At 43.0% G+C, this 26,133-nt stretch overlaps 1 protein-coding gene across 4 annotated transcripts in view; it reads left to right on the top strand.

Moving 5' to 3' along the window:
* The window catches only part of FLT1 (fms related receptor tyrosine kinase 1), a 284,781-nt gene that overhangs the window by 74,886 nt on the left and 183,762 nt on the right, over positions 1-26,133 (top strand). For 2 of the 4 annotated variants that reach the window (XM_033949142.1, XM_033949140.1), the window contains exons 5-9: positions 5,327-5,489; positions 9,224-9,360; positions 18,238-18,412; positions 20,668-20,788; positions 24,066-24,235. In XM_033949142.1, coding sequence (XP_033805033.1) covers positions 5,327-5,489; positions 9,224-9,360; positions 18,238-18,412; positions 20,668-20,788; positions 24,066-24,235 — 766 coding nt within the window. Of the gene's footprint in view, positions 1-5,326; positions 5,490-9,220; positions 9,361-18,237; positions 18,413-20,667; positions 20,789-24,065; positions 24,236-26,133 lie in introns of all 4 variants that reach the window. The other 2 variants (XM_033949141.1, XM_033949139.1) reach the window with 1 other exon arrangement.

Below are 26,133 nucleotides of genomic sequence, written 5' to 3'. Positions count from 1 at the left end.
AATCTTGACAAACAAGTTACTGTTTTACTTCTGTTTGAACAATTAAAATATAATCCTTTCTTTGACGCTGAACTTATTGTTTTGGAGGCTGTCCCTTTCTCTAAGTACTGAAAGAACTTATCCTTGTGAGGCACGCAGCGACTCACAAGAGTTTAATTATGGCCAATATTCCCAGGCCCTCTGCCTGGAGCGTGCCGGCAACATACGTGGTACCGGGTAGAGCTTTGGATTCTTGCCCAGAAATAGCTAAGAAGAAAAAAATTAAAAAAATTTAAATTGAATCAGGTTGGGCAGACTGGATGGACCATTCGGGTCTTTATCTGCCGTCATCTACTATGTTACTATGCTACTATGACAAGACCTAAAAATGAGAGTTCTGGAGAGTAATGTCTGAAACCTGTTTGGTTAGGATGGAGAATGTTGGTTTTGTCAATAAAGTCTGAAAGACGAGCAAAGATGATACGTTTTACGATTTTTGCCTGAAAGGGAATATTAGTGATATGGTGATAATTGGTACAAAGGCTGCAGATAGTTTATGGTCGTTTATTCTAGGTTTGATGGTAGCAGATTTTCAAGATAATTGGATGAAGACTGAAGTCAGGCTTTTCTTAATTATCATGTAAATATAAGGCCCTAGAACGGCGAAGTGGCGCTTCAGTAGCAAGGCTTGTAGAGGCCTCGTGGTGTGGAAGTACGTCTCATAGCTGCAACTATTTTTTGTGACCTCGGAAAGCTACTACGACTTATCGTTTCCATAGTGCTACTAGACATATGCAGCAATGTACAAGAAAACATAGACGAGCCAGTCCCTGCTCAAAAAGGTTATCTGGTGAAGCCCAGTGGCGTGTGGTGAGGGCTTTTAGGGGAATTCAGTGAATCCCCAGTACTATAGCCCTGCTTTTTTAATTTCTTTTGTTTACTTTTTGCTTGATGCACGTTGATTTGTTGAGTAGGCAGCCTGCTCAACGAGTCAAACTTCATCAAACAAAAAGTTTTTTAAAAAAGCAGGGCTCTTGGGCTGGGGATTCTTTGAACCCCCTGAAGGCTCTGACAGTATGATCTGAATTTGATTGGCTGAGCAGCATCTGCATGTTGCCTGCTCAACCAATCAAATTTAGAGCAGTGTCCTCAGGGACTTTAGGGAGTGGGATGAATCTCCTGAAGGCTCTGACCACATGCCACTGGTCAAGACAGACAAACTGGACAAGAAGGTTCATCTATACATGGTGCTCAGATGGGGGAATTACAGAGCGAATGATAAGACAGATATTGGTGCTTAGCAGGTGGGTTGGAGTTTGAAATTGAAAGCAGCTTCAAAGAAGTGGGCTTTGAGTCTGGATTTGAATACTGCCAGAGATGGAGCTTGATGTCAGGCAGTTTGCTCCAGGCATACAGTGCAGCAAAGTAAAAGGAACGGATTCTGGATTTGGCTCTAGAGGAGAAGGATATAGATAAGAGAGACTTACGCAATGAACAGAGTATTTGGGGTGAGGGGGGGAGGAAGGGGAGAGATGAGAGAGGAGAGATACTAATGGAATATTGAATGTGGCAAGCACACGTATGATGGGGATCAGTGTTGTATTTGAAGTGGTAACTTTAATTGTGTTATTAAGAGGGGATAGGATCGTATGTAAAGAGGTGATCTTGTCTTGAAAGGAGGTGGCTAGCTCCTGGGCAGATGGTAAAAGGATAATGTTTGCGGGGCGGTTTGTGGTTGTCAAGGATAGTACTTTAATGATCTTATTTGAACAGTATTTCTTTTTTGCCTTTTGAATTGCACTTGGGTTTTGCACAATGAAGTTAGGAAAGGGGTACATCTGCGTCTCCATTTGCATTATGTAGCTGTAGCTTATGTCCATATCAAGATTCCCTATATTTGGTTTGAGAAGAAGGGATCAAAGACAGAGGGGCAACATTATCCAGTAAAGAGTGCATGGAATTGTACCACTGAGCAGATTGCTGTTGTAGAGGAAGTTTGATAAAGGAATCCAGGGCAAGCGGGAATTGGTCAGAGAGAGATTCAAGTGGTTACCAAGTCTAAGGGCTCCTTTTACAAAGGTGCGTTAGGGCCTTACCGCGCAGAATAGTGCATGCTAAAATGTTGCGCGTGCTACTGCCTCCTCTTGAGCAGGTGGTAGTTTTTCAGGTAGTGTGCGCTAAAAACACTAGCGCACTTTTGTAAAAGGAGCCCTAAGTTCCTAAAACGGGTTTGTCATGTTGAATGATAAGACGGTTCTTCAAGAAACTTTGTAGAGATGGAAATGAGTGTGTGATCAGTCCAGGGTAGAATAGTCAGGGCAATAGCCGATACTAAGCAGGGAGAGGCAGTAGGTGCTAGAATCATATCTAAAGTGTGACTTGACTTATTTATTTATACTGTGAATGTCCTTTTGTAACCCGTTCTGGGCTCCTTTGGGAGGACAGGCTAAATAAATGAATAAATAAATGAGTAGGACCAGAAAATCTGGGTGTAAGGTGCAGGTCAGAGAGACAGGTCAGAAAATCTGATGTGAAAGGAATAGAACAGGGGTGTTCAACCTGTGGCCCCGTGAAGTATTTTGTGCGGCCCCGGTCGAGGGCGATGCAGTGTTTTCCTCTGCTGCCCCCGGGTGTTTACTGTCTTGCCGGCTCCCTCCTGTGTCTTGCTGCAGCATTTGAAAGTTTGTGCGGCCCCAGAAACATTTTTTTTCAGCCAATGCGGCCCAGTGAAGCCAAAAGGTTGGACACCCCTGGAATAGAAGAATCGTCAAAATGAATATTGAAGTCTCCCAGAATAATAGGATTCTGGGTTGAAATGATATGATCAGCAATGATTGATTATAGAAACAAAATTGTGGTTGGTGTGGAGGGTGATATAAGAACAGAAAATCTACGGGAGAATGAGACGGTAGGCAGAAAGAAAGTGTTTCTAGCAGTTGGTGGATGGTAGAGGTGGTTAATCGGGTTGAAGGTGCTCTTCTTCCTCGCCTATTAATATAGCAAAAGTCAAAGCTGGGAGGGCATGCCAGCTTAAGCAAGGCTTGCTCTCCATCCAAAAATCAACCCCCTCTTCTACAAAGCCCATAAAGATTTAAAGTAGAGAGTTGCACGGGGACAGAAATCCCCCCCGTCCCCGCCAGGATCCTCTCCATCCCCACCCATCCCCGCCAGGATCCTCTCCGTCCCCACCCTTCCCTGCCAGGATCCTCTCCATCTCCACCCGTCCCCGCCAGGATCCTCTCCGTCCCCACCCGTCCCTGTCAGGATCCTCTCTGTCCCCACCCATCCCCGCAAGGAATTACCTCCATCCCCGCCCGTCCCCATAAAAAGCAGCAATTACTTCTGACAGGATCATCAATTCCACAGTTTCTTTGGTGTTTCCACTGCTGTTTTCCTTGTGGAATCTCTTTGATGGAACCCCTTTTTTTGTTTTCTGTTCAGGTAATTAACTTATAAACCCCTTCTTTTACTAAAGCTGACGTGTCCGTTATATTATATGGACGAACCCTGCTTCCAAAGCCTTCCATCCCTGTGGGAGTCCCGTTGGCTAGAAGGGGGTCCCCGTGGGAGTCCCGTGGGCCAGAGGGTGATCCCCGTGGGTTAGGGGGATTCCCGCGGGACCCCCGTGATTCCCGTTCCCGTGCAGACCTCTAATTTAAAGGGCTTCAGGGTTGTTGCTGTGCAGTAGCCGCTAGCGTGGCTTTGTAGAAGAGGGGGGTAAGTTTCTTCTATACAAAATAGAGTTCTAAGTGATAAGCCTGAATAATATCTTTGATTAGATATTGCTTATTGCATGCAGAACATGTGTTGATAAGTACAATGTTAAGCAAATACGTTAAGCAGGGAGAGGGGGGAAGGGAAGGAAGGTATAGGCATATGACAGAGGTACCTTATGGTAGGTTTAGCTCCATGGTGTAGATCGTGAGACAGATGATGTTGGTCTGAATGACTCCACTTAACAGGGATTGGTCTCTGAAGATACAGTACATGGTGAAGAGGAGGAGAAGAAGGACAAAGAAGATATTATGGGGTATTATGGATGAAAATTTCTCATGGTAGCATTCTTTGGTGCACAGAAAGAGCATGCGCACTCTTTAGGCATGCACGGTAAAGGGGCTTCAAGTTAAAGAGAGACTGAAATTTACTTCCAGGTTGGGTCAGCTTCCTCCTGCCATTTCACAATGGCAGGAGGAAGGGCTAACAGCGTCAAAGGACAAACCTGTGGAGACAGTAGAAAGCAGCAGTTCGGTACAGCAGTGGCTGAATATTAGCCAGGACCCAAAGGCCCTGACCCATCAATAGTTCACATGACAAGCCTCCAACCCTCTCCTCTGACACACATTTAAAGAAGTTCTGTGCCAATCCCATCTTCATCCCACCCCTTGACATATTTAAAGAACCCCAGCTTTGATGCTAGGGGGAGGCGATGGTGGGGGGTGCTCCCCAAATACTGCAGTGTCAATTTTTGGTGTTGCTTCTTAGGCTACTTGTGATTTTGACACCATGGAAGCTGAAGAGCTATACCAGAACAGATATGCCATGGAGGGTGGGCCATGGAGCAGCAGGAGCTTGTTCCTTTACTTCTGACCGTTTTCAGACCAGCATGAACACGTTCCAAATGTGAGCACAGTTACTTCCTGTATCTTGTGAGAAAAAGGAAATGCCTTCCTTTACGCCTGCCTAGAGGCATCCTGGTTAACAAAAAGAGAGCAGCAGGGAGCAAACTAGCAAGCTCCTGCTGCTAGAAGGCACCCTGAGGTTGTGGGTTCATACCCACGCTGCTCCTTGTGACCCTAGGAAAGTCACTTAATCCCTCCACTGCCCCAGGTACATTAGATAGCCACTACCACCTAAAAAGGAGGTGGTAGTGGCTAACGCACTTGGGAATTTAATGCGCGCTATTGCGCACATTAAGACCCTAGCGCATCTTTGTAAAAGGAGCCCTAAATCTCCCACTACATGGCTTGCCTTGCCACCTAGACATTAACACCTTTTTTTAAACATGCAACACACAAACTCAAAGAATCCCCCCCCCCCCCGACTCGTATTTCGCAGTTTTTATTTTGCTTATTCATTAGGGATATCATGAAAACCCGACTGACTGGAGGTCCCCAGGACAGGTTTAAAAACCACTGTGCTATACTATAACTAATACCTAACTGAGTATCATTTATAGAATAGAGCTCTGCACATATATTTATTTTGCTGCCTGAATTTGGACGCTATGTACTGAATTTAGTCCAAAATGTGTTAATCATCTGAAATATAAAGTAGAAATGTATGATATAAATTCATCAGTAATATGTTTTTTAATTTTTAATTTTTTTTTACTATGGGTTGTTTTTAGATACCACTTCAAACCCTAATTCCCAATAACGAGACAATAATCTGGGATAGCAGGACAGGCTTCATAATTCCAAAGCCAACGTATAAATTTGTTGGGCTGTTGAGCTGTGAAACAACTGTGAATGGACAAGTACATAAGACAAAATATTTAACACATCGGCAAGGTAAGTGACACCGCTCCCCCCATCACGGGTGATATACTTGCTTATTAACTAATACCACAGTATTAGAAGTCCTGAATTTGGAGTAGACATACAGTATATGGAGAGTTTGTTAAGAATTTGATCGGTGATTTAAACAAAAAGCTGTGAATTTAGAAACACCATTTGACTTCTCTTTCCCAGCATTCACTACGTGATCTTGAGAAAGTCATAAGCTCTAGAGTCTAGGATCCCAATATTTAGAGCAGTGTTCTCCAACCACCGGTCCATGGACCAGTGCCGGTCCACAGAAATTTCCTTCCGGTCCACAGGGCCAGCACGTGCATCAGGTCCAAAACAGTGTTCTTCAACTGCCGGTCCACGGTGCGATCGATATGGCGTTATCTTTGGGCCTGCTCCCTCTTCTTCACTGATTCAGTGCACAAAGCCACAGGCAGTGGTTCCTACAGACATCCTGCGCCTGAACCGGAAGCCTTCTATCTGACGTCGCAACGTCAGAGGGAAGGCTTCCAGATGAGGCAAGGGACGTGCAAGGTGCAATTAGTACTATTATGGGGGCGGGGTCTGGGGTGGACATTGGGTAGAGATGGGCGGGATCTGGCCCACGACTTAGCCCCGTGTTCTTCAACCGCCGGTCCACAGAATAATTCTTTTATTTCTGCCAGTCCATAGGTGTAAAAAGGTTGAAAAACACTGATTTAGAGGACCTTACAAAGAGATAATCTGGGAAACTACAGACCAGTGAGCCTCATCAGTGCAAGGCAAAATGATAGAAGCTATTATATAGAACAAAACCATGGGCTCCTTTTACTAAGCTACGCTAGCGGTTATAGTGAACACTTAGCGTGCGCTACAATGCCGCGCGCGCTAGACGCTAATGCCTCCATAGAGCTGGCGTTAGTATTTTCCGTGTAGCGTGGGGGTTAGCGCACGCTAATCTTCAGTGCGCACTAAAAACGCTACCGCAGCTTAGTAAAAGGAGCCCATGGTTTAATGGTACAGAGTCAACAAAGGTTTAACCAAATGAAGTCTTGTTATATTTTTTGAAGATGTGAATAAACATGTGAATAAAATTTAGATTTTCAGAAAGCTTTTGGCAAAGTCCTTCATGAGAGACTTCTGAGAAAATTAAAAGGCTATGGGATAGGAGGCAATGTTCTGCTGGGAACTGGTTAAAAGATAGAAAACAGAGAGGGGAAGGTTAAAATGGCCATTTCTTTCAATGGAGGAGGGTGACATTTAAAGACTAGGAAGCCATATTGCATCATGGGTAATTTTATAAAGTTTTTATTCCTGTGTATAAAATCTGTTTTATACCCAGAAATGTTGCATGTACAATGTTACACTTAGGGCTGGATTCAGTAAATGGTGTTCAAAATTCAACACCGAAAAGATCGATGTGAATGGTATTTTATAATGAGCATTCCAGGATCAACATCCTTTATAGAGTAGTGCATAGCACCGGGATCTGTGCTCAACATTGGGCATGATATTTACATCAACTGCAATCAGAGATGAATCCTGGAGCACAAGCTGGGCATGGATACACTTCCCCCTCCATATTCACAGTTTCCGTATCTACGGTTTCGATTATTCGCAATTTTCTGCCCCCAAAATCACTTTCATTTTTTGGGCTATTTTAAGCCCTGTGAGCCCCCTCCTTAAGCCTTACCTGGTGGTCTAGCGGGTTTTTGGGCAGGAGCAATCTTCCCACACTCCTGCCCTGTGCAGGTCACTCACAAGAAATGGCTGCCTTGAGCTCCTGTCGTAGTCTCGAGTCTACGGGAGCTCAAGGCAGCCATTTCCTATGAGTGATCTGCACAGGGCAGGAGCGTGGGAAGATCGCTGCTGCCCAAAAACCCACTAGACCACCAGGTAAGGCTTAAGGGAGGGGGCTCACAGGGCTTAAAATAGCTGGGGGAAAGCGGGGGTTAGGGACAGAACTGGCCCGAATATTATTCACGTTTTTTTAATATTCGCAGGCCGGCTCTGCCTCTAACCACCGTGGATACAGAGGGAGAAGTGTATATGCAGTTCTATAAGTGGAAACAAATAGTGAAGGAGACTCTGGTGTTCAATGCCTTTTATTATATGTCACGACTCGTCATGATCGTGTTTCGGCCCAAATAGGCCTGCCTCAGGAGTCTGAAGCCTGATTGTTGGTTAAGCATGTTATTCTTATAAAACGGTCACAAAAACAAACTTATAAGGTATAGAAGTAGGCACTGAGAGCCAATGTACATAGTCCTAACAGAAAGCTTGGCCACTGATATTAGTACACAATTTTCCTCTGTGATTATGAATGTTTTACTATAAGCCACCTAGGTTTTAGGTGGAAAATAAATATAAAAGAAATCAAATCAATAAATTTTACAGTAATTTCCCTGATGCTGCGAATTAAGCATGTGTTTACTATTTTTAAAACGATGTTTTAGAGGACACACATCATGTGCAGAGAGTAGGTATTCCTGCATTAGGTGCTATGTAGACTGTAAGGGCCATATTCTATAAACGGCGCTTACAATAGGCACCGCTAGGCGCCTTAATTGTGGCTGCCTAGCGATGCCTAGGTTCTGGATCCACGCCTAACTTTTTTTTTTATTAGCTTATCTCCTCCTTTTACAAAACTGTAGTGAGGTTTTTCACGCCAGCCGCGGTTGGTAGCAGCTCCAGTACTCATAGAATTCCTTTGAGCGTTGGAACTGTTACCGTCAGAATGGGCGCTAAAAACTGCGCTACGGTTATGTAAAAGGGTGGCATTAATCAGTGTGGGAATTGACCATGCTGGTTTTCATACAATTAAAAAAAAAACAACCCAATTAAACAATTTAAGAATTTGGCACCGAACTCTTAGGACACTTAGCGCTGCCTAAGTGGAGATGCCCTCCCTCGACCAATGACACCTAATGATGCCTATCTCAAACATGGTTATGGGCGGAGAATAGGCTTGGTTGAATTAGGTGTTGTTACGTGTCCGACATAGGTGTTGCCAAATTAGGCGAGGGAAAAGCTGGCCTAATGGAGCGGCATCCATGTCTAAGATGCCTAAATACGCTTAGGCGCGATTCTATAGACAATACCTAGTGGTTGATTGACAACCGTACCGAGTGGCACCCACAATGTAGGTGCTGCTGGGTGCCTTATATAGAATCCAGGCCTAAGTGCATCTGCATTAATTTTTTTTGCAAGTCTCATGTGCTAAAGACAACATCAACACATGACCTGCAAACACAATAACTTTAAGAAAGCTCTCTGGAAAGTCCCACTAAGCCCAATTTCAGCACATTGTAATATAAAGAAATAAAACAAAAAATGAAGGAAATAAGGTGATAGCTTTTTTATTGGACTAACTCAGTGCATTTTATGATGAGCTTTCGAAGGTAACCCTTCATCTTCAAATCAGAAATAAGCAAATGTTGACAAATATCAGAATATATAAGGAAAATATGAAAGCATTTTGAGGATAGGAAGAGGGAGAGGTGGGTGGGCAGGAATCAGAAAAGTGGTAGAGCAGTTTTAAATATCTTTATAGTGGGAAAGAAAGCCCCGTTCTCTGTTAAGTCATGTCTGGTAGGTGTCGAAATACCTTATCATTTTGATTTCAAAGGTTTTACATTCTTGGATTATTTTGAAGTTCCCTTTCAGTGTTCTCACCATAAAAGGGCCCCTTAAAGTTGTTACTCCACATTGTTAATAAAATAAAATGCAAACATCTTTCATTTATTTTCCACCAGTAGTCAATGGAGTCCAGAAAGTCGAACTCAATGTGAAAAGTAAAGTCAAGTTGCTGATAGGAGAACCTCTTGCTATAAATTGTACCGTCACTGCAGACTGGAACGCACGATTTCAGATGAGCTGGAGCTATCCTGGCAAAGTAAGTGATTTAACTATTTATTGACTCATGGCCGGGCCCTAGGCGCCATGTTGGTGGGGACACTGGCACCTCTCCTCCTCTGCACCCCCCCCACCTCTTCCCACTCCTCCCCTCGCCACACACGTACCCCCTTCTCTTCCCACATACATCTAAATGTTCACTGTCACGAGCAACAACTTCAATGTGCTCCTCGCTGCTGTCACTTCCGGGTGCCATGCACAGGAAGTGATGTCAGAGGGAGAGCCGACGAGGTCGCAAGGAGCAGGTTGAAGTTCTTGTTGCTCACGGCATTGAACTAGAGATACAGGGGAAGGGAAGGGGGCACACGAAACAGAGGGGATTGGAGAAGGAGCAGGGGAGCAGAGATGATGGCAGGGGAGAAGCGCTTCTCACCCTCGCTACGCCACTGATGCTATATTTGATCTTTTCATCTTCAAAAAAGGTTTCCCCTAGAGTTGGAAATGCAGTAGAAATTCATCACCCTGTGTCAGGCAGGAGCTGTGGAATGAAAATCTAGTCAGCATGCTTCCTGCCTCAGCACATTTCTTTCAAGCATGGCAGATAGCGAGGCTCCTAGCTGTGATGTACTTAGGGAAAGATGGTACAATTCAGGTTACCAAGAACTCATTTGCAATGTATCTCATCAACAATTCTCCTCCATTGGACCCCCACCAAGGATGATCTTGTGCATTTTTTCAGTTTGGTAAAAATGAAAGCACAGTTGCAAATGTTCGTCATTCATGAGGCAGCTGCTAGGGAATCGGCACGTTCCCGATAAGAATTTTGACTTTCCTTCTGAGGTCTTCGGTTTGTGGTTCTTTCATGTTGTGATGATTTATGGCATTCATTCAGGCCATGACCTTCTGTTAGCTCCTTTAACATGCCCAATCAAAAACGTAAATAGATTTTATTTCATGGTAGTCCTATTATTAAATTTCAATTTGCTGATTTTGCGTTCACCTCACTCATTGCATTTGTTTGTATTTAGTCTTTTTACTACTGTTATGCTGCTAACAAAATTGTAAGTTTTATGTTGAATTGTTCTTGCCGTACACGTCTTCCTAGGCCAGCGGGAGATGTGTACAATGCCGCTGAGCTTATCGCCGAATGATCGCAGCAGGAGGGATGCCCAGTCTCTTCTACCTGGCACCCCCATCCCTAGGGTGGGGGAAGGGCTCCAACACCTCGGGTGATTCTCACCCTCGTTATGCCACTGGGGGGAATTAATGAACGTAGCTTACTAAAAACTCTCAGTTAAAAAAAAGAGTTTTTCACAAAAGAATCTATCTGGTCTCTAAAAGTTAACTCTGTATCCAAAATCACCCCCAAATATTTTACCCTAGTAGAAACCGTTACTGGTGTAAATTCTCATGCCTAAATTAGGTACAGAGCCCCTGAATTCTGTAACACTGTGTACAAATTTCAGGAATACTCTTGATGACCCCATGTCCCTTTTTCTGATTAGTGTCATCCATTGTTAATTTGCTTGTTTATCAATTAAATTACACATGCGAATTGGCTGTATGCCCCACTTTTCACATGCAATTATGAACACCATATATAGAATTAGGGCACAAGAACATTTGAACTTAAGTGCTGCCGTACTGGGACAGACCAAAGGTCCATCAAGCCCTTTATCCAGTTCACAAATACCTGGCAAGATCTCAAAAAGTAAAACAGATTTTATGCTGCCTATCCTAGAAATAAGCATCTGCAGTGAGTCCGTCTTAATAATAGCTTATGGACTTTCAGGAAATTATCCAAACCTTTTATAAACCCTGCCAAGCCAAATTCTCTGGCAATGAATTCTAAAGTTTAATTATACGTTGGGTGAAGAAATATTTTCTCTGGTTTACTTTAAATTTACTACTTTTCAGCTTCAATGAATGTCACCTAGTCCTATTATTTTTGAAAAGGGTAAACAAGTGATTCATGTCTACCCGTTCCATTCCACTCAGTATTTTATCTCTCCTGAGCTGTCTCTTTTTCAAGCTGAAGAGCCCTAGTCGTTTTAGCCTTTCCTCATAGGAAAGTCATCCTATATGCCTACTGAAAGAACAGCAGTGGCGTGCGGTGAGGGCTTTCAGGGGATTCAATGGTCCACCTTCTTTTGAGTTTGAGTGTTTTTTGATTGGTGGCTGCATGTGGAGGGGCGGAACTTTTGGCCTTTTTAATAGCCGGAGTGAAGAGTCTCTCTGCGCCAGTTTTGATCGATGAAGTGGTGAGGATGTTTGAGGAGTATGGTGGGTCTGGAATATCTGGATGTGAAGCAATGATATGAACACCCCTGACGCAGCGATTTGATGCGAAACGGAGGGTTCCCCGTTGGGTGTAAGGACTGCCTGGCCTGGATTTGGAGGCCATTAGCAGCTAAGTTATTTTTTCTTGCTTTTTGCTATAGATGTTATGAGCTGGACTATACTGCCTTTTGTTACATTCACCCACTGACTTTCATCTGTATTAGGCGTGCCGTTTGATACCACCTGGCAAGCTACTTTAGTTGCCTTGTTTTCTTGGACTATTTTTCAGCATTTACACATAAACAGCTTTTGTAGGAGTGGAGTTTTTTTGGCCAGATGAAGCTGAACTGAGGCCTTTTTCTGCACTTCTTTTCTTTTTCCTTTTTCCCTTTCTCTTTGGGGAGTGTGAATGTTGTGAGTTGTAAGTAAGGCCTTGTAGTGTTGCTGGGTGTTTGTATCGTTTGTCCGTGTGGGGCTTGTTTTTGAGTGAATAAGGGATATATTCGGGCCCTAATCCTTGAGTATTTATTTCTAGTGGATTCAATGAATCCCCAGCTCAACAGCTCTGCTTTTTAATTTTTTTTGTTTACTTTTTGCTTGATAAAGTTTGATTTATTGAGTTGGCAGCCTGCTCAACCAGTCAAATTGCATCAAACAAAAAGTAAAGTAAAAAAAAAAAAAAAGCAGGGCTTTTGGGCAGGGGATTCTCCGAACCCCCTAAAGACCAAAACAGTGCTGAACTGAATTTGATTGACTGAGTACCATCTGCCTATTGCCTGCTCGACCAACCAAATTCAAAGCAGTGCCCTCAGGACCTTTAGGGGGTAGGGTGAATTCCCTGTAGGTTCTGACCACATGCCTCTGAAGAACAGTGTTTCCATATCATTCTTATTCATCCAGCAGTACCTTAAATTAGTTTATACTGTAGACTTGTTCATTCTTTGCATTAGTTGGGTTCTGCATTAAGTTTTCAAAATTGATATTCTTTTCATTTTGTTAAAATATTATAGTTAAAGAGAAAGCAACAAAAAATGTTATACTTATGTTGTTGTTTCATACAATCATGATCTTGAGTTGTCATGCCTTGCCCTTCAAAGTCATGCCATTTCAACCATGTCATAACTCAGTAAATACAAGCTGGTCAAGTAGCTAACCCTCACCACATCTTCATTTTTATGGGACAGATCGCTTGCTGTAGCACAATATTGAGTAGGTCACACCTCAATGACAGTTCAAAGCAGTGTCAAGAATAATAATACAAAGAGACAGTTGTATTTATTTATTTTATGCGTTTAAAACCCGCCTAGATTAAACAGAATATAAAGTTAAGATACATAACATAACATAATTTATTTCATATTCCACAATAAAGCTTACAATTCTATGTGGATAATAGTCGAAGCTGGTCATAACCAGGAATTATAAATCATGAAACATAATACATTGTACAAAAATCTAATTTAATATGAGATTTCTGAGTCACTCTATGTCTAAAACAGATTAAAGATGATTTACAATTTGAAATGATTGATATACAAATTAATGCATTGCGAATGGAATAGAAAAAGATACAGTTCTACAGGGGGATAGGAATTGATCATAAGGATTGCCATACAGGGTCAGAATGAAGGTCCATCAAGCCTAGTATTGTGTTTCCAACCATGGCTAACCCAGGTCCCAAATACCTAGCTAGATCCCAAGTAGTAAAACAGATTTTGTGCTGTTTATCCTAGGAATAAGCAGTGGATTTCTCCAAGCCATCTCAATAATGGCCTTTTAGGAAATTATCCAAGCTTTTTTAGAACCCCGCTAAGCTAATTGATTTTACCACATTCTCCATTAACAAATTCCAGTTATTGGACAGTGCAGAGGTAGATAATAGGCTTGGGTTGATAGATTGCATAGTATAAATACTGATGGGATAGGTCCGTAGTGTAGGTTCAAGAGTTAATTGTCGGAGGAGAATATATGATCCCAGAGGTAGGTCTTTAGCTTCTTGGCTTCTTGTGGAGCATGAGGTAGCTTGGTTCGGATCTAGTGACTGATTGGAGTTAGTTGTCGCTAAGAGTATAAGGAATCGAAGAGGTAGGTCTTTAGCTTCTTACGAAATACAATATACAAAAATCGAATACAAATGCAATCTAATTTCATGAGACAATTTTAATTCTTATCTATTCAAAAAATTCTGAAACAAGTACGTCTTAATCTGATGTCTAAAACCTTATAATTGGTGGCACATATATTCAGGCCCATTCCTATTTTCTGCCCCTAACCAGGTAGGCATCATTAGGCGCTAGTAGGTGTCTAAAGTTTCAAGTTTATTTAAAATTTCTTATACCGCCCAATCAATCTTCTAGGCGGTGTACAAAGTCATAAAAATATACTTTGACTAAAATACATATTTAAGATGACAAAACATCATTAAAAATAACGATAATTTAAAAAAAAAAAAAAAACCAACAACAAACGGGAACAAAAGGTAAAAGGGCAAGAACTACAAAAATCAAGTAGAAAGAAAACATATAAGGAACAAATAAAAGAAAGGGTAGCTAAAAATAAAATCAAGCTATGTTGCCCTGAAACGGACATTTAGGTTTCGAAGGCATCAAGAAAGAGGAATGTTTTTAACTTCGTCTTAAAATGATTAAGGATTGATTCTTCCCGTAAATGGATCGGAATATTATTCCAAAAAGAGGGAGCGCTAACAGAGAAGATAATGGACCTCATTGTGTTGATATACTTCAGAGACGGGATAGAAAGGATATTTTTGGCAGTCGATCAGAGAGGGTTATCATGCCGCTGTACCGGGCTATGGTACGCCCTCACCTGGAATACTGCGTCCAGCACTGGTCGCCATACATGAAGAAGGACTACTCGAAAGGGTCCAGAGAAGAGCGACTAAAATGGTTAAGGGGTTGGGGGAGTTGCCGTACAGTGAGAGATTAGAGAAGCTAGGCCTGTTCTCCCTTGAAAAGAGGAGACTGAGAGGAGACATGATCGAAACATTCAAGATAATGAAGGGAATAGACTTAGTGGATAAAGACAGGTTGTTCACCTTCTCCAAGGTAGAGAGAATGAGAGGGCACTCTCTGAAGCTAAAAGGGGATAGATTCTGTACAAACGTAAGGAAGTTCTTCTTCACCCAGAGAGTGGTAGAAAACTGGAATGCTCTTCCGGAGTCTGTTATAAAGGCAATCACCCTCCAGGGATTCAAGACAAGGTTGGACAAGTTCTTGCTGAACCAGAACGAACGCAGGTAGAGCTGGTCTCGGTTAGGGCACAGGTCTTCGACCTGGGGGCCGCCGCATGAGCGGACTGCTGGGCACGATGGACCACTGGTCTGACCCAGCAGTGGCAATTCTTATGTTTTTCTTTCTTATGATCTTACAGTCTTAGAAGGATTATAGGGGATAAGAAGATTATTCATCAATTCGGGTTGGTTATTTTGTCTAGGTGCTGTAGGTATTCCACGTGAAGCTTTAGTTGATTGTTTTTAAAATCATTTTTTAAAGGCATGGTCAAGTAGCACACCAATTAAAACCAATTATGTTTTGCTGGGAATCCAGCTAGGCGTCCTTGATTATGGAACCTAGAAGTACCTAACTTAGATGCCACTTATAGAATTTCCCCGTTTGTGTGCTACTATTTACTCCTGAGCAGGCACAGACATCCGCAACTTGAATCTAGCCATGATTTCTACTTGTTTACTCTTAATATTTTATAAAGGCACTTCAGCCTCTGCGGGGTATATCTACTAAAGAGCACGTTCTCATTTGCTAAGACCAATCCTAGTGTGCCCAGGATATAGGGCATTTGTAATGATTATTTTCAACCTCTGGCTATATGCCGATATTTGCATTTGCATGTGTTACCTGGGAAACAAAAAAAATTAATATGACAGCGCTTACCACCTCCAATTTAGGAGGCGCTGAGGGGAGGTCACCTGTTGAGCCAGCATTGACCAAATCACGCACACTAATGCAGAAGTGCTATCTGGTTAATGCTTCGCTATTCATTCCCCATTCATGCCACTAAATCAGAACAAATAACTCGCTCTACAGTGCATTTTGCGGTGAGCATCTTCATACTTGCTAAGCACAGATTAGGGCTTAACACCCTTCAGTGGACATATCCCTATGTGTCTTTATGAAGTAGGCTAGAAATAGGTGTTTTCCTTTTTCCCTTTTAATACTTTGGTCCCATGTTTTAAGACCACTCCCTCTATAGATTGTTGAGGTCTAAGAAGGAAATAATTTGTTTCTTTAATGCCTAGTTAATTCTGAGATTGTTAATTGTTAACTGTTTTCCTCTGTTTTTCCTGCTCAAATTGTAGTACTAATATATTATTTCAAATTAAGTAAATAAAGAATAATAAAAAAAAGAAATAGGTGTTATCCCGCTTTCCCAAACTAGGAAATCTGTTATATAATTACCCTCTACGCCAGTGGCATAGTGAGGGTGAGAGGCGCACGGGGGGTGGCGTCCCTCCCCCATCCTTGTCTCCACCTCCTGGCTCCTTCCCCGATCCCACTTGCCGCGCGCCCCCCTTCTCTTGTACCTCTAGTTGAACTTGTTGCTTGCGGTGGTCAACAACGTGCTACTCGTGACCCCATCGGCTTTCCCTCTGACATCACTTGCTATGTGCGGCTCCCAGAAGTGATGTCAGCGGGAGAGCCGATGGGGGTCACAAAGAGCACATTGTTGACTTCCGCAAACAACAACGTCAACTAGAGGTATGGGGGAAGGGAAGGGGGCGCGTGCAGGGAAGGGAAGAGGAAGGGTGCCATTGCCCCCACCAACATGGTGCCCAGGGTGGACCACACCCCTTGCACCACTCTTTTACTACGCTACTGCTCTACGCTGCTTCCTCTTATTTCTGCAGTTTTATGAAAACACCTGATGCCGCAAGAAGAGATATCAGTAAGAAAGGAGAATTTTTTTTGTGTTTTTAGGGGCAGTTGTATTCATTACTCTTACTGTGTTTCCCCAAAAATAAGACCTACCTTGAAAATAAGCCCTAGCATGATTTTTAGGGTAGGTCTTAATATAATCCCTACCCCCGAAAATATGCCCTAGTCGCCAGCAGCAGCGCTACCCCATGCACTACTCCCCCCAGTCAACCCCCCTGCCGACCCTTCCATCTCTCCCACAGACCGCAAGACTGAAATACTGTACCTTGTAAAAAACGGCAGCATCGCAGCAATGTAGACAGGTTGCTTCATGGCCTTTTCCTGCCCGGGTGTTCCTCTGCCGCATCACTGATGATGCCATCAGCAATGTGGCACCTGTGCCCGGGCAGGAGAAGAACGCAAAGCAGTCTGTCTACAGTGCTGCGATGCTGCTATTTGTTACTAGGTACAGTATTTCGGTCTCATGGTCGGTGGGACAGATGGAAGAGTCGGCGGGTGGGTGCGCCGCAGCAGCGGCGGGGGAGGGAGGGATATAAGCTGCAAGGGTTCTGCTGTACAGGGGGACAGGAGAGAGGGTTAGAAAGACACTGCACAAGGGGATGGGTGAGAAGGGAAGAGAGATTCTACACATGTGGGGGAGAGAAAGGAAATAGGATGAATTGGGGTAGAAGAGAGGAAGGAAGAGATAATCATTGTATAGTACATTAAAAAAAGAAGACGAATCCCGAAAATAAGACCTAGTGCCTTTTTTGGGCCCAAAATGAATATAAGACAGTGTCTTATTTTCGGGGAAACACAGTAGTATTATTAATAATATCTTAAATTTCAGCTTCCTAGTACAAGACTAGTCTGACCCATGCCTTTTACACTGGAGTAGCCCTAAACTCAAGGATCAGAGTAAAAAGACTTCTAGTGCATGAACATAACTCTAGTGGTAAAGAAAGAACACCCAATATTCAGACTGTGGGAGATAGCTGACTGTCTTCCACGGTCCATGGCGAAACTGGAAATTCAATGTTGGTGCCCTATCCGGCACCGACATTGAATTTCCATGTTATTTTGGCCAGCCAAGACATAGCTGTTATTCATTGACTAGTTGGCTAAATCCAAGCAGCCACAGATAGACTTGGTTTTCAGGTGGGTCTATCTGGCCGCTGAACTTAGCCTGTAAGCTGGTGACTATTTGGGTAACCGTAACATAGATGGTCACTGTGCTATCTGCCAAATAGAATATTCAGTGGGAGATAGCCATTGAACTCTCACTGAATATCGGTGGATAACTGGCCAGGAGCTGATCCCAGCTGGATAAATAACGCTGAATTTCTTGCCCAAAGTCTTTCAATTAAGGTATTGATGTTAAAGTTTTATTTTATTTTATAGAAAGTAGAATTCATCTGATCAGAGCAAACAAGCAACATCTATCAATGGATGCCAGAAGAACTGGATGCCATTTGTCCCCTTGCCTTCTAGTTCAGAATGGTTGCTGACGATCCCCTCTTTTGTGTTAGATTCTACTGGCATGAAATAAAGTCCAAATTTTATTTTGGCAGGTGAATGACATGTTTGCTTCTGTGTCTGCCCTGATTTGAATCCCTGTATGTTATCTTAGCTTCACTTCTCTGTCTGATATCCAAGGCCTCCAGTATTGTGAGGGAAAAGTTGTTTGTTTGATTCATTTGCTTCCATTCTGTTTTGTTGAAACCACATAACGTTTCTTTTCATTCTAGGGCGCAGTGAGAGCTAATATAACCCAACGCATTGGTCAAAGCTTAGCCAATGGAAACATATTCTACAACATTCTTGTTATTGACAGAGTGCAAAACAGTGACAAAGGAGCATACACCTGCTATGTGACGAGTGGACCTTTCACGAGATTTGTTAACACAACAGTTCACATTTATGGTAAGAAACATCTTACCTTATGCCATCTTACCATATCTTACCATATAACATCTTACCATATGAAACATATTCACAACAGTTTGAGGAATTCTAGAAATGTCTTGGTGTGTAGATAGCGAAACAAGAAAAACAGTCCTGTTAACTGTATATTATGTATGTTAACCTGTAACCCATTCTGAGCTCTTTGGGGAGGACGAAATAGAAAACAAATTAAATAAATAAAAAAATAATCTCTCCTGCAAAGATCTAGCGAAAATGAGCAGTTAAAAAAAAACTGTATTTGCATAGAAGCAGCTGCAAATTCTGATGTTGATATATTAGGAGTAACGCGGTTTGCAAGTGTTTTGCCCACAAATCTTATCTCACAAAACGATCACCGTCCCGATACACGAGCTCTCAGCTCCCGAATTAAGCCGTCCACCATCCCGATAACAGACTGTGGACTTTTCCTCCAGGAAATTGTCCAAAGCTTTCTTAAAACCAGCTATGCTATCTACTCTTACCACAACTTCTGGCAACGCATTCCAGAGCTTAACTATTCTCTGAGTGAAAAAGAGGGCACTCTCTAAAGTTGAAAGGGGATAGATTCTGTACAAACATAAGGAAATTTTTCTTCACCTAGAGAGTGGTGGAAAACTGGAACGCTCTTCCGGAATCTGTTATAGGGGGAAAACACACTTCAGGGTTTCAAAACAAAGTTGGACAAGTTCCTGCTAAACTGTAATGTACGCAGGTGAGGCTGGACTCATTTAGAGCACTGGTCTTTGACCTGAGGGCCACCGCGTGAGCGGACTACTGGGTAGGATGGACCACTGGTCTGACCCAGCAGTGGTAATTCTTATGTTCTTATGTTCCTATGTCCTTAGTGCCCTCAGTGCCTCCTATGTCCTTAGTGCCCTCAGTGCCTCCTATGTCCTTAGTGCCCTCAGTGCCTCCTTCCTATGTCCTTAGTGCCCCTTCCTATGTCCTTAGTGCCCTCAGTGCCTCTTCCTATGTCCTTAGTGCCCTCAGTGCCTCTTCCTATGTCCTTAGTGCCCCTTCCTATGTCCTTAGTGCTCCTTCCTATGTCCTTAGTACCTCCTTCCCATGTCCTTAGTACCCCTTCCTATATCCTTATTGCCCTCTGTGCCTCTGTCCTATGTCCTTAGTGCCCCAGTGCCTCCTTCCCATGTCCTTAGTGCCCTCAGTGCCTCCTATGTCCTTAGTGCCCTCAGTGCCCCTTCCTATGTCCTTAGTGCCCCCAGTGCCTCATTCCTATGTCCCCCTCACTGCCTTCCAGACTTTGTCCCACCCCCACCCTCCGAAGCCAGCCTGCCTGCCTGCTTGCCTCCCTCCCATCCCCCTGTGCAGTATAACCCTTGAGCAGCATGTTTCCATCTCCCCTCTGCCACTACCACCGCCGTGCAGCTGACCCCACTGACCCTCCCACTGCGAGATGACCGACGGATCTCCTGGCTCCGGCAGCGTCTGCAGCGCTCTGGGCGCGCTGCTTCATGGCCTTCTGCTGCCCTGATTTCCTCTGTCGCATCTCTGTCTCTAATGATGTCATCAGGGACGCGGCAGAGGAAATCAGGGCGGTGGAGGACTGTGAGGTAGCGTGTTTGGAGTGCTGCGGATGCTGTTGGAGCCGGGAGGTTTGTGGTCGTCTCGCGGTGGGAGGGGAGGGTGGGAGGGTCAACGGGGGTTCGGATGTGCCGGGGGGGGAGCGCAACAATGATGAACTGCATTACAGGAAAACAGAATCCTAGGCGCGTAAGCGCACTCCTACCTGCCAGGGACCTACGGAACACGGAACACACAAGTGGGAGTGCGCATGCGCGCTTAGGATTTTATTATTATAGATGCCAGTATTTAGATGTGTAAATCACAATAGTGCTCCTAAAATAAAGTCCTATATAACTAAATGCCTCTACATATTATCATTAAATGAGTCATAAATGAGGGTCCATCTGTAATCTAGATCCCCTTAGAATATTTATGTCGAACAGAAGTTGGATGAATGTGGTTGTATTGACCTATTGATAGACTTCTGGAGATCTGTTCCATAAGATCTCTTGAGGTTTGTTTTTTTTTTGGAGGGGGGGGGTGGAAGGACAAATTTAAATCGTGGTAGAGGTAAATGTTCCAATGCTCATAGAATTCCTGTCTGAGCGATGGAGCATTCACCTCACTGGCCCACGGTGGAAACCTCTACTGTGGCTTTGTAAAAGGAGCCCTTAGAAAATTGATCATAATTCTTTCCTTTCTTTCACAAGAAAAAGCATTCATTACTGTGAAGAACCGAAAACAACGAAGAGTGCTGGAAGTTATGGCAGGCAAGAAGTCCTATGGCCTGGCAATGAAAATAAAAGCCTTTCCCTCACCAGAGGTTGTATGGTATGATTATAATTCTTTACTACAGATTTAAGTTATAAGAGTTTCTATTTTAATGTCCTTTTATAGTGTCCATGTGTGAAAGTATGAATAATTAAAATAATACCCACTGATATTTGAAAAACAGATGGTTCACATTTTGAATAGACAGACCCATGACCATCTGACCCAACCAAATCAATTCGTTGACCTAGTTCTGGCTGGGAAAGGGAGGTACATTAGTTATGGAGACTTGTGCTAATGAGACACAGGTAGAGTATGCATTTTGTGGTGTACTATGGACAAGCAGTAGGAGTAAGAGGATATTCCGGGTATCCTCCCTGTATGGGTGAGGAAATGGGGGGTAGGGTGGAGATGAAGAGGAGGAAGAGTGGTAATTGGAGGATGATTATCATATGGCATAATGCATATTATAATAACCTTTGCTGAGAAATATATCTTAGGGGAAACCTATTGGTTGTATGACAGATTCTTATATAAAATTTTTGTGCTAATAAGTTTCAAAATTAGAGGAGGAAATTATCAATGTGCACTTCCGTTAAGGTGTGTTGTTTTCTTTTAACTCAGCTATTAGTAACTGGGCCTCATTGCATAAAATGGGACCTGTGCTATAACAGCACGAGTTAGTGGTAAAATAACTCATCTTAACAGTAGCCTCAGAACAAATGTAACTTCTGGGTAGACTATTTTATGGTATGAAGGGACCTAAATGCATATCTTGCTTTTATAAAATCCCCTCCTTTGGGTCCTTCAGGGGCTCTTTTACAAAGCTGCAGTAAGCATTAATGTGTGCTTAATGCAGCTTAAAATGTTGTATCTTGGGGCACACTGAGGTGTCCTTGGTAACTTGTACATGTGCATAAGCAAACCATGTGCTAAAATATATTAAACATTTTTTCATGGAGAGGGTGTGTCGGGGGGGACGGGACAGAGAGGAGCTTGTCTATGTAAATTGGTAAGCACAAGTTTAGTGTGTGAGTCCCTACTGCCTACAAAATAGGTGGCAGTAAAGCCTAATGGAAAAATTAGCATATGGCCATTAATGGAAAAATCTGAAATTCGTCCATTTTACCTTTGTGGTAAAAATGTATTTAGCCTGTGGAAAAGGCCCATGTAAGGACATGTTACAGACACTTTTTACCGTAGCTTTGTAAAAGGACCCCTCAGTGTTTGCATATGACTTTGGAATAGAATCCCGATTTTCACTATGGGTCAAAAGCCAACGAAAGTTAGGCGGTGGTAGCCACCCCACCGCCGTCTAACTTAATTGGTTTAAGTAGCGCAATAATTGGTTCTTTCATTAAAACCTAATTATACCCTCATTAAAAAAAAAAAATATTGTCTGCTACGCTGCCTCTGGGACCGGCACCTAGGCTCCTGGCAGCTAACGGCGCATAGTGATGCCAAAGGCCGGAAGTGGATATGGTTAGGGGCAGTGCCGGACTTCATTATTACTATGCACTGCTGGCCATGATTCAGGAAGGACCCTGGGTGCCAGAAATGTGGGTCTAGGGTCCTTGGGAGCTGTGATCCTGGATGCGGCGCCCATTGGTGATTGACATGTGGCAGGCGCCCATTTTGAAGGCATTTGCTACGGCAGGCGCCACATACACAATCATGGCCCATGAGCCTTTCTAAAGAGACTTGTAGACTCTTAGCCATTTGCTTTTCTCATTTACCATTTTTAGCAGCTCACCTAAATTAGCTATTGTAGTTGTTTTTGGCTCCAAAACAGCATAGTCAGATTATCTTAAATAGTTCTATTTTTAATAACAGTCCAAAAACTCCTTTGTATAAAACAATGCTATCTATGCATCATCTTAAAGCATTTTGCATGTGATTAACCTGGCCCCATTCATGAGCTTTTAACAAAGGTTTCGTGATTAGGAAAATGAATGGTGTGAAGTTAGGACTGAGTGGCATTTCAAGCAATCTCATGTTTCCTTTTAATGTTCAGGTTGTGTTTCCAAACTTTGAACATGGTACAGGGGCATCTGTTGGTATACTATTCCTATTTATCATTTATGCTAAAGTATACAAAGAAGGTCAGGTATAATAATGTAAACTTCTGGTGGTGAGGTATGATATTACACCTTTAGAGGTGATATTTATATCATGGGTAGACATTAACACAATTCCATTCTTATGTTTTTAAGTAATGAGTGCCTTCCACCATTTTCTTACCAAAGACTTATACACTAAAACTCATGCTAAAATGGCTGTAAACAAGCGATGCACTTTGTTTCTTTCATTTTATTTTTTGTGCTTGTCTGTTAAACCGTAATCTCCCTAGTGAACACGTGCGACTAACATACATTCAATGCCAAAACATGTAGCAAACTATGAAGAAAGAACCTCCAAGGACAAACAAAAGTGGAGACGGCAAAGAACATGGATGTGACCATATGTCCAAAAGGAAAGACTTCATTGAGTGACCTGATACTGCCGTGTTTCGGCATTATGCTTGCATCAGGGGTCATATGTGGGATGGTAGTCGTCAGTCTGAAAAGGCCTTTGTATAACACTCGCATAAAAGTGAGTGTTTTAAAATAAATAGCAAAAATCCAAATATATCACTCCAAGACAAAAGCACCATACAAGCCAAGAAAGCTAACTTATTACTTAAGCGAAAGAAAAACCTCAGACAAACGGAGAGGTGTACCCACACTCTTCCACCCAAGCATCATAGGCAAAAAAACTTTCACACAAGTTTAAAGTTAGCAGGTGGGAGCAAAAAAATAGCCAAGAATGATTAATGGTAAAAACCACTGAGCACAAACAGGCCAGGCCGACAATAAGTTTGTGGCCGGTAACCACTGCTTCAGGGCCTTAGTGCCAAATCCAGGCTATCCTATAACGCAAAACACAAACCCGAAAAGGAAATAAAAATGCTCACCTGCTGAAAGTTGAAAAAGAGCTAAAGCTCATTCAACTACTTACAGTACGCAGATCCTAACTTCTGCTTTCAACCACAACTTTCAAAGCACTGTTGTGGGGCTTATAACCACGTCCAGCCCTGTCAGGAGAAAAATCATGTGACAGGTCAGCTGAACGTGTCACTAACGGTGTTGCTCTTGAGAACAAAAATGAGAATGAAAATCCCGAGTGCTATGCAAAGATATTTTCAGACTAACGACTTTTTGGGCAATTGTAGAAAAGTCCATAGATTGTATAACCTTCAACCAAAAGTATTGTATCATGTCTTTACACATATTGCTGTTATATCATATAATTGTCGTTATTATTTACTAAAGCAGTGATACTATGGTATTTTTTATAGGTTGAAAGATAACTTGCTTGCTGCTGAGAAGTGTGCCCGGTACATAGTGAATGGATATTCTTTGACTATTAAAGATGTTTCGGAAGAGGATGCAGGAAATTACACCATTGTGCTACGAACACAACAATGGAATCTTTCTAAAAGTCTGACAGTCACACTCATAGTAAATGGTGAGTTCATTCTGGTTGTTGGTAGCTTGCTGTATGGAAAGAAATGGAGCCAAGGCAAATGCTTCTAGCAGGTTGTCACCAGCACAGATGGAATGCACACACTGGGCTGCTTCAGTCAATCCAGTTGGCATCTGTGGTCTTTTTGGAGAGAGGTTGGCACCAGAGGTATAGCCATCCTTCTGATTTGGGGAATTTCAAAGGTAGATGTAGGGGGGGGAGGGCAATGCATTTCCTCCCTCCCTTCCCATTCCCCCAGCACACCAAAAATAATACCTTTCCTAGTGGGGATGCCGAAGCCCTGCCAACCAAACCATGTCCTTGCACTGCTGCAGGGCAGAAGAGGCTGGTAGTGTTCTGCTAGCTGCTGATGCCGATTCTCTCCCAACATGCTCAAATCATGTGCAAACTCAGCATGCACGAGGAGTTCCGGCATTGGCAGCTGACGGCACATTGCCGACATCTGTGCTGCAGCAGCACGAGGAGCAAGGGAGCGGCTCAGTAACAAATTTGGTTGGTTGGCAGGGCTTCAGCATTCCCACCAGCCATTTAATGGGAGCTGCACATTGGAGGGGGGTGGGGGTGGGGGGGGCCGTGTCCAATATAGGGGAGGGAAGATCCAGGTCCCCAACACCTCCTGTGGCTATGCCGTGGGTTTGCACATGCCAGGAAAGGTTCTGAACTGACCTTGGAATATCGTGCATTCGCTTTCATCTCTCTGATGAGCCTTCTTTTAAGGTACAATTTTATAGTCTCATGTAAAAGAGCTCTTATATTATTTGGGTTACATGCATAGACGCATGTACCAAGAAAGTGTTCAATTGTATACAATTTGTAGACTTGACAAATCCAATAGTACACAGTATCAAATCAGATCAGAATCATTTGCTTAGTTTGCCACCCACCCCTGAAATAAACAATCTTCGGGCTACATGCGTGAGCCCAGCGGACGAGCCTGTGCGTCTCCTCAACCACCTTCTGCCTAGGCGAACTAAGCAAATGACTCTGGTCTGATGTTTGGCTTGCAGATCTTTTTACAGGGGCAGGGCAGAGGCGCAACACCTCATGTTATACAGAGCAACCATTCAGGGGACAGTTGGTGGTTGGCACACTAGTTTGATTGCGGACGAGAAAGAGAACTGACGAACTTCATCTGAACACACAGTAAATTGAATGCTTTCAAGCATTTCTATTCTTTGTGGTTTTGACAGAAAGGACCCCAGATGAAGGTTGTTTCATACCAAAACACAGACCGTGTCAGGTCCATACCACAGATTTGATACTGTATACTACTGGATTTGTCAAGTCTACGCATCGCTTTTATCCGTGAATACTTTTCACAATAAACTGCTTGTCAAGATCATCATCTCCACAGTTTTGTTTTGCTCTTGGTTATCTCCGTTCTACGCTGGACTCATTTGGTGAATTTTTCTTGTTTGCCAATTTTATACAGTTTAAATATAAGAGTGTTCAGAGATGGAGTTCTGGTGTAGGTCACGGCTTCAGTCTAGGCATAATTTCTGCTGTTTTGACCCTAGTGTTTTCTAAAGACACGTTGCCACCCATGTAGAATTATGAAGTCCTACATGTAAGTGTCTCTATACAATAGACTTGAAATAAATACCTTTGTGGCCTTCACATAAGCGGTCTGTTTTAAATTACCCTCCACAGGTGCAAGGACTTATTTAAACTTCACAGTGATCCCACAATAGGGATTTTCAGAGAAATATCTTTTGGTTTTTGTTTCATTTATTAGTGATTTCATTTCTTTTCTGTCATTCTAGCACCCGCTAAAATGACAAGATCCAAATACTTTCCAGCTGGTGTCCGGCCAGCAGCAGCCAGAGGTTTTTTTGTTGTTGTTTTTTTATGCTGACCGTTGCTGGCCCTGGATATTCAGT

Source organism: Geotrypetes seraphini, chromosome 6 (assembly GCF_902459505.1).
Source record: "Geotrypetes seraphini chromosome 6, aGeoSer1.1, whole genome shotgun sequence".
NCBI classification, from domain to species: Eukaryota; Metazoa; Chordata; class Amphibia; order Gymnophiona; family Dermophiidae; genus Geotrypetes; species Geotrypetes seraphini.
This window is presented reverse-complemented; position numbering and strand designations above follow the sequence as displayed.